Genomic DNA, 9,352 nt, shown 5'->3' with positions numbered 1-9,352 from the left:
ATAACATGCTGACAATGCTGCCGTGTACCATGTGATAAACCAACTGTGTTCTACACATGAGCCTAATTAGATAATAAGATGATTATATGAATGGTAAACAAGCTTGGGTCAGGAGACTTTAGAGTAATATTATAGTTATATTATATCATAGTTAGTATAAAAAAGAGTTTACTGATAATTTCACCGGATGAGGTCTTGAGACAAAAACAATAAAACAATAATATATAATTGCTTTATAAACAGATAATAAATAATTATGAACATGAATGAGAGGGTAAGTGAACAACTTACAATAGACATAATGATGTGTAAAAATATATTCTGCTAGATTTGGTCATAGAAATGTAAAGCACTCAAATATCAATCACCTATGATTTGTATAGGAAAGAAATGTCTTTCTTGAGCAATGAGATACAACTGAGTTAAGAAATTGTGGCATTGTGGTTGGCCTAGGTAAGATTCTCTTATACAAAATTATTTCTATTTGTCTACACAAAGTGACTTTGCGTATTCTAAAAAAATAAAACCTTTAGTTCAACAAACTTTTACTGCAGCAAAAAATTGTATATAAGGTACAAGATGATGACACGGAAGGCAGTAGATGGATTAGCATGAATATTCTGGTCTCTCTACCACCTCTCTCTCAGCTTGCTTAAACATCTGCGCCATAAACTCTTCACACAGTCAGGAGTGACACAAGTGCATGGTTCCTCGATGGTATCAGAGCCCTCACAGAGGCAACCAACATCTCCTTCACAGGTTCTTGTCAAAGTTTGGCTGCCTACAAAACGGATCATGTCCAATTAGACCCTGTTTATCAGGTAGAAAACAGAATGGTTTCTCGTGTTGAAAATTCAGCAGAAGATTTGTGGGTAAGTGAGACGGTAACCTACCAAAGCAACAGGGTCCCTCGTTAGTAACCCTCCAACTGCACTGAGGGGGTGACTGAGTGTTTTCTCTCCAGAGCTCCAAGTCAAGTTCTGGAAGGCTGTCACATTCAACTGTGGTTGCTCCTTTTCTGTAATCCAAACAAACAACAATAAAAATAACTGCATAGAGTACTGTGGTTCACAGGCTATACGCTGTAATGTCAACATTCTCGACAGCATTTTAAAAGATAAGATCGACTCACCGTCCAGCGATGATGAAAGCGTTGCTGCTTATGTTAGCCATGCCTCCGATGTCACATAAGAACTTGTTGTATTTGTATCCCTTTATACTGTCTATCTGAGCTGTAAGAGAAAAAGGAGAGCCATGAGAGCAGTTAATACCAGAGGCATTATAATAAAATAAACCTTTAGAGCAAAGTTAGCCATCACCTTTCTATGTAAACTTGTACTCTTCATCTTTCATAGTTGCTGAATTTACCTCGATTTTTTGAATTTTGTGAACAATGAGAGGACAAATCTAAAGTAATATATTCGAACCTGAACACTGAGGAGAAACTAGAGGTGAATATATTTACCTTGAGTGAGGCCGCTCTCTGGGCTTTCAAAAAAGAGTCTGTCTCCATTCCTAATTCTGGCAAATCCATCACCTATGATATTGGCAAAGAGTTCTCCGACAGAAGCTCCGGTGAGTGGCTTTTCTGTGATACCTAAAAGTTAGTTCAAACTTTATGATTATTCTGAACCAAAACCAATAAAATGGACCACTGGTCATACTCAGTGATGACTTTACAGCCGAATATGTGAATGATGTAGTTATTTACCTCCGATATAGAGTTCTACATCAGTGACAGTTGTATAAACTTTACGTAGGGCCTCTACAACTTCTTCAGGGTGTGTGTCCTTGAGATCTTCAAATGTTCGTGGAATACTCAGCCCGTAGTGACGTCTATAATAGAGTAAAACAATATTTACATATATTATTTTATAGCTCTGCCTCAATATGAAGTAAAAAGAGAGCTCAAGGTGTTGGTTGAGATGGTACTAGAGACATTTATGAATGAACAGACTATTGGTATTGAGAGAAACACCACTGAGCTCTACCATACCTGTATGCCACGTAAGGAGGAAAACCATGATCTCTTCCTCTGTTGATGTTCAATGAAACGATATCCTTTTTGACAGCAAACAGGGTGTCTCTCATCTAAATATTCAAAAGCAAACTGTCAGGTTTGGACGAGGTCGCAACCATTGTATGGCAATAGACAGCTGATTGCAATGAACTTGACATAAATAGAGGTACTAGATGTCTATAAAGAAAATACTCACTGCTACTGGGTAGTTCCTGTCAACCAACCATGGTACATCTTTCTGTAGACCCTTAAGACACTGCTGGTAACCTGTAACATGAATGACTAGTATTAGAAGGGATAAATTTATAGTATAATTAGCTATCACTGTTCACTTCCCGTAGTGCCATCCGCCTCTACTAGTTGATAAATATGTCAGTCAGTATGAGATCTCACCTCCATCATAGAGAAGATCAGGGTTGTTGAAGTTCTGTGTAAGGTCTAAGAAGTCTTCTGATCCGTCATCTTTGAGAACGGAGAACCTGCCACCTACTGTCGAATGTCCGAACCTGAAAGCTGCGTGTGCCAACTCATTCCTGTAAGCAAAGGCAATGTCATTCTGTTATAAACTCATATGTATTGTGTCACATAGTATCTGATTTAGAATTTAACAATTTAAAGAGCTTTATTAAACAAGCAAGTAGTTATAGCCTGAGGACCCTACATGTAGGTAATTGAGGGTGGTGATGAAGTGCCCCGCCTGAACTAAGTAGAAATAACTGAGAGTACATTTAGAGTGACACTTACAGTGAGGAAGGGTTGACTTCATGGTCAAATCCTGTGTAGTTGTTCAACTCGTACTTGCTTATTGTCCCATTGCCAATGATGAGTGGAAGATATTCATAGTAGTGTGTGCTGCTCTGGATACCTGATATAATCTTCCTCGTTTCCTGTAGAAAAGTTTAACTTATTTTAGGAATTGCTTACTCACGGGGAGACAAACATAAGACATGCGTTTACTGAACCAATAATTGTTAAGTTGCCCCACATAGACATCAATATCTGTAGCATTGTTGCTGAGTTAATGATTACATATCGAATGTACATAAAATAAGTTTGTCAGAAGCTGCTAGTAACTAACCTGGAAGAGACGTTCATGGTCCCAGTGAGGGTTGATGCTACTCAGTCTCTCGGCTATCTGGTTGTGCTTGACAAGGAAGGCCGTATGAGTTGAGACCAGGTTGGCTGTAAGAGAATTTAAATATATATTTTTCACAGCTGAATATCACAAAACTAGCTTTAGGTGAGAAGAGTATTTTACCATGTTAGTAGCGTTATAACAAGTACTCACGAGTCGTATTAATCCTTGTATCTCCTCCAAGAAATGGACATTTGTTAGCAGCCTGTCGTGCCACAGGACACCTGCTATTATCTGGTGGGGGTAGTATTGTACCATTAACAGTCTGGGTTTTCATTTTCCCACCTGTAGAATCTCTGAGACTGTCTAGCTCCTCTTGAGAGCTGCCATAGATGGCAGATGCGTCGAAGACATGAGTAATACTGTTCATCTGCTGTCTTGGACCTGTAACAAGCACCATACATGTTGATATACAACCAATTTGAACGATAAACTCAAGGAAAATCAGGTTTGCCTCTGTCCCTCTACCCAGAAGTAAGTTCTGAGCTACAGAAATGAAGCTTATTATTCGCGTTATTCAGAAAACTTTCACTGAGAGAATGCTATGAAAGTTCAAGGCCACGAGTTGTAAAATGGACATACCTAAAGAGCAGTCGTGCAAAGGGGCGGGGCTAGAGCGTCGTTGAGTCATACAAAGATACCCTCCGTAGTGAGTGTCATTCTTTGTCTCCACCTGCATGCATACATCTTTTTTAGTTTCCTTTAACTCCTGTCTGATAGCCTCCAAGTCTTCTTCCGTCGGCTGCACTGCGGTTCCATTTCTTGACACGAATATGTGATCAGGGCAGCACTCGGTTTCTTCTAAAATTGTGATAAAATATTTTGCTCTTCAGTAATGTAACAAGCTTCATGTTTACAGTTATGTATCTACTAATCAGCAGATGATGCATCGAGAGTAAGTCACACAAAATGTTAAGACAAATTTACTCAAAACATTGAAATTGATCTTAACCTACTATGATTGTAAGCTTTCTATATATTTCACACAACGAGTGAAACTTACGTTCTACTTCAGAGAGATGAGTGAACTCGTGGGCTGTGAATTGACCCCACTGCATGATCTCAGCATTGAACCCCTCAAAGTCCAGAATTAACTCAGTGGTAGTTACTGTTGTCGAGATTGTTCTTGGGGAAGCCAGGGGTTGTCGGGAAAAGTGTTCGAGTGTACGGAGATCACTGACACCTGAAAAATTGTATGATAGACATTGAGCAGTTTGATTGGGTAGAAAATTGCCCTATCATAAAAAGGTAAACTTACAATATATAACTAAATCAAATAGGTTAATATTTAATAACATCAAAGTTAAAAATAGACTTTAGCTAAGAAGGAGAATGGTACGTACCATCTTGGTAGGCAGCGGGTAGAATTCTGGTGTATGGAGTTCCAGACATTCCCCATGTTTTCCTGCCTTCTTGCCTATTTGTACATCTCGCTGTTGGCTCTCTATAGCCACTGCTGCAAGGCAGAGAGTTGGCTTGGTCATATTCACAAGATGTACGTAGCTCGGCTGACACCTGCATTACTTCTGTAAATAAACGTTGTTAGAGGGTTTAGATCTTGCTTAGTAGGTATTACTTACGATCATAAACTTCAGTTTATTAACATAAGAATAATTTTAGCTTTTAGAGTGAAAGACTCACCTGGATCAACTGGATTGCCATTAGCATCAAAACTTGTTGTTACATTGATTCCAGTCCTACAAGAATATAAAAGTTGTACCTTATTTACCAAAGAGTCAGAGACAGCCAAACAGATTCGAAATCAGTTGATGCTGAATGTTCTGAAGGCTTATAACCATTACCACTCTATTTCTATATACAAACGCCTCTATGAACACCTCTGTGAAGACCACTCTGAATAACTTTATGGAGACCTCTATGAAGATCCCTCTATGAACACCTCTCTGACCATCCCAGTGAACATCTCTATGAACGTCGTTATCATGGATATAAAGAAATGTACTCACTGATCAACGATGCTCCTTAGTATGGCAGCATCTGTTTGTGCTGACGAAGAGGCATTTGAATTGTCGATGAACTCGTTTCCGGTGCTACGGCTAAATATCGTATTGCTGAACCTTTTCTCAGCTCGTTCTCTCTCAATCATCTCAGCTGTCAACAAATAATATGAATGCAAATAGATAGCTAGATTCGAGTTGACAATTTGCTAACCAGTCATTCTAACTAAACATTTAGTTAAAAATGCTAAGATTCTGCTGAACCGGCAGCTATTATTATACGGCAGCTCATGATAAAATTGATATTGTACTTGTTGATAATAGGAAAAGAAAGAATCAGTGCTTACCTGTAATGTTACGTTCTCCATCTAATGTTCTACAAAACACAGAAGAACTATGACTAATAGTAATGATGATAGTCCCTACCATACACGGCAGCATCAGCAGTAATGTAGCACCTTCACCAAAGTGTCATCTACAGGTATTTACACTGAGAATCATCATGCAACCCGAAACCTCTCATAACGCAGATACCAGTTGATTAGAGTAATATGGTTCTCCAAAGTATACATACCCTTGTGATATTGTGATCTACAAAACATATACCAATAGGTTTATACTATGGGTAACAAATATATAAGTATATAGGACAGATGGATATGTGTTTATGACATGGAAGTGGTAAATTATAGTTGAGGCCGCAGCAGAGTCAATAGAATTTGACATCTTGACCTACCTGTATGTTCAGAGTCAGTAGAAGTACTTCTGCTATTAGTAACCTACAACAAAGTGCAGCAGATGTAACCACCATCTCACCATAACACAGAATTTAGATACTAAAATGTATTCACATGTGATAATTAATAACAGAAGTAGAAATTATTTATAACTCTCTTTAGACTGTCTCAGAAATGGTACTTACGAATGGAAAAAATATTTTAGAGATCCCATTTTTGCTTGTGTGTTACTTGGTGTATCTATTTGATAATGTCATCAGCTATATGGCTCCTTGCTTTTATACTAGAGTGTGTGTTGAGTGAACAAGGGGTGGATGTAAGCCTGTTGATGTAGGAGTTGTTAATATATTTATAGACACTAGTAGATTCTGTTAAATTGGTAGTCTTTTTTGCAAAAATATGACTTAATCCACCCCTATATTTAACATTAATCATCCTTACTGTATCTCTTCTATGACAGGTGGAAGAACTCCAACTACATGTTGCTAGACAAACTATATAGGACATCATTAATCAGGATTTTAAGGAGCTTTTTAAAAACATGACAAAGTTCACCATTGCGAAAGTGTGACTGACGATATTCCTGTGCTAGCTGGCTCAGGGTTACAAACTGGCTGAAAATACGCAGGAAACCCTTTTTTTGTGTGAGGTATGATGTCACCCCTTAGGTCAGCCCTCCTAGTTTAGCATTTTAAATATGTGAGGAGAACAAGTAGGAATTTCCAAGCTGGTGTGTAGACACTAGACAGCTAGAGGAAGTGACGCAGGTAGAGACTAGGAAAGCATCCTAATCAATGCAGGTAAGAGCTCGATAAACTGTTCTTCAGAAAAGCAAGTTTTCACTTAATATTTACTTTCGCCATATGTAAGTACATCTGTCATAGTACTCAGTAGATCTTTAGTTTTACTAAGAACACATGCTGGCATATGTCAATTGTGACACCTGCTGGCTATTGTCATATCTAAAATATTATACGTATCTGATTGGTTCATTTAAGCTAATATTAACAATCATGTCATACATGTATATGTTTCCAATTACTAAAAAAGACAGAGCTGTCTCTGGAAACACAGGCTCTTGTAGCCTTACATTGAGTTGGTAATTTTGGAAACTTAATTTCATGACTAAAATACTAGCAATGTCAGACTTACAAAATTAGTAAAATTTAACTTGATTTCTGCTTAGTTGCTGAAACTTAATAAAACAAACAAATTTTTAGTAAATTTTAGAAAAACCTTTGTATTCACTAACTGAGACTATATATTAGAGAGTTTCAGAATATTAGGAATATAAAAACAGTGTCAAATATGAATATGGATGAGGATAAGTAGGAGAGAAAGGTAGCAGAGAGTATTTATAAGAGTCAGTTGAAAGTAATAAATGCTGAGTTTCCATAGTATAGTCACACCTGGGTGGGCCAGTCCATAGAGTGGTGACACCTGAGTGTGCCAGTCCATAGAGTGGTGACACCTGAGTGTGCCAGTCCATAGAGTGATGACACCTGAGTGTGCCAGTCCAAAGATTGGTGACACCTGGGTGGGCCAGTCCGTAGAGGGGTCACACCTGGGTGGGCCAGTGTGGAAGCGCTACACTGGGCCGACAAACAGTTCCCATGGGGCGCTATAGTAGACCGGTGGTCGTGCGACGCCTTCTGCAAGCCTCAACTTCAACATGAGAAGAGAAAAATAAAGAGATGCATAAAGACATGGCCGATAAAGAGCTCAGATATCTCTATTATATTTCTATTCTCCTCGGCAGTTGCATCCTCACATTTATTAAAAATTCAAGTTCTATTACTTAATTTCATGGCTGTGACACTATCAAACTGAAAACTACAATAACTGTCAATTTCAACCGAATTAATCATACTCAAAACCCTCCTCACATACTTGCTCTTCCAAGAAATGCCAACTTCCACAACACATTAATATTATTGCAATATTATTATTATTTCAGCGTTTACCTAACTGGAATTAGATTGGAGCAACTAGACAGGTGACGCAGGTGCTTGTTTTGGTATACGTGCTGATGCAATCGATGCTTTTTAATCCCTAATCTATGCAGTGCACGACCCCTAAAAACCTACATGGTCCTAATGCTATAAACAATTCATCTATAGAGTGTCTACACTGCTTTCTCAGTTCTCTTCTCAAATATTCATATATTTCCCATCACTGTTCCTCGGTCACACTATAGAGCTATACCTCTAGCCTTGAATGTCTATGTGTGCTATCGTTCACAATGATACCTGCTCTTTTTACTCGTATCACCTGATCTGTTTCAATATTCATGTCCTATTATATCATTCATTACTTATCCTTTTCCATAACAACCTATCTTTTATGATAGTACTTCTTTCTTGCTGGTTTTACTATATGGCTGTAATGGTTTACCTGGTTGTTATGGTTTACCTGGTTCTTATGGTTTACCTGGTTCTTATGGTTACCTGGGTCTTATGGTTTACCTGGTTGCTATGGTTTACCTGGTTCTTATGGTTTACCTGGTTCTTATGGTTACCTGGGTCTTATGGTTACCTGGGTCTTATGGTTTACCATTTTTTGCCGAGCAGTAGTCAAGACTGCAACCTGTAGTCTTGACTACTGCTCCGCAAAAAGGTTAACTTTAAGATACTCAGACTAATGCACAGTTAAACTTAGCTAAATTTTCCAATGAACTAATGGGATTGTACCTGCCCTCCCCGCAAAAACCTGACATATCTGAGGGTTACGGTACCAACTGCCCTCTTATGCTACTAGTTATACTAGTATATGGAGGTTCTACCAAAGTTCTTATGCTTACAAAACCTTTAGGATAACTTTATGAACTTTGCATTACAAATTGTGATATTTCTTTAAATTCAATCTTTGAAGTAAACCAAACTTACATGCTAAAATAATTTCTTTGGAACCTTCGGTTTTAACCCAAACTGCTTCTTTTCGACATTGTTGTTTGCTCTAATTCAACTCTCTGAGGTAGATAACTGTCAGTTTTATAATCAAGAACAGCACATGGTAATTAGATAGACAGAGACCAAACTTGTTGGGGGAATAAACAGTAGTTATATTTAATACAGTAGAACTGTTAGAAATGAAATAAAGCAGGCATGTAGGAGCTGTGAGGCCAAGTCACAAAAAGTCTGTATAATATAAGTAGTCTGGGTCATCTTGTCTATTACTAGAGTCGAAGTCTGTGTATAGTTACAAGTAGTTGAGTCAGCTTGAGTTGCTTCATTCCAAGTATTTATCAAGTTGATCCTAGTGTTTGTCATAGAGTCGATAGTCGGTGTGTCGGGTAGTGCTAGTGCGTATGTCCCGAAGTTGTTATTCCCGTAGTCTCGGAAACGTCACATGGGACTGGGCCTTGCAGTGTCGGTAGAGTTAGTTGGAGTAGTGGTTGAGGAACTGGTGTTGGAAAGTGCAGTGAAAGAGAAATTGTTTGATGAGCTTGTGAAGAAACATTGTATCAGAATTTGAAGACTTCCTATCAAAGGGAAAACAGAGT

The 9,352-nt window shown here is 38.3% G+C and overlaps 1 protein-coding gene across 1 annotated transcript; it reads right to left on the bottom strand.

Annotated features, from left to right (window-relative positions):
• Positions 1-356: 356 nt before the first annotated feature.
• LOC137399695 (chorion peroxidase-like) lies at positions 357-6,091 on the bottom strand. The gene is made up of 19 exons (XM_068085894.1): positions 6,036-6,091; positions 5,850-5,892; positions 5,461-5,704; positions 5,123-5,267; positions 4,797-4,852; positions 4,499-4,681; positions 4,159-4,338; positions 3,738-3,956; positions 3,309-3,539; positions 3,099-3,202; positions 2,765-2,877; positions 2,414-2,553; positions 2,217-2,287; positions 1,997-2,091; positions 1,712-1,836; positions 1,466-1,597; positions 1,133-1,232; positions 894-1,018; positions 357-781 (listed from the first exon to the last, which is right to left on the bottom strand). Exons 3-19 carry the CDS (start codon positions 5,552-5,554, stop codon positions 630-632), a joined length of 2,265 nt encoding a protein of 754 aa, XP_067941995.1. The 5' UTR covers positions 5,555-5,704; positions 5,850-5,892; positions 6,036-6,091; the 3' UTR covers positions 357-629.
• Between the last annotated feature and the right edge of the window lie 3,261 nt (positions 6,092-9,352).

The sequence above is a fragment of the Watersipora subatra genome, chromosome 7, assembly GCF_963576615.1.
Source record: "Watersipora subatra chromosome 7, tzWatSuba1.1, whole genome shotgun sequence".
NCBI classification, from domain to species: Eukaryota; Metazoa; Bryozoa; class Gymnolaemata; order Cheilostomatida; family Watersiporidae; genus Watersipora; species Watersipora subatra.
The sequence above is the reverse complement of the archived record's forward strand: the minus strand, read 5'-3'. Positions and strand labels throughout refer to the sequence as shown.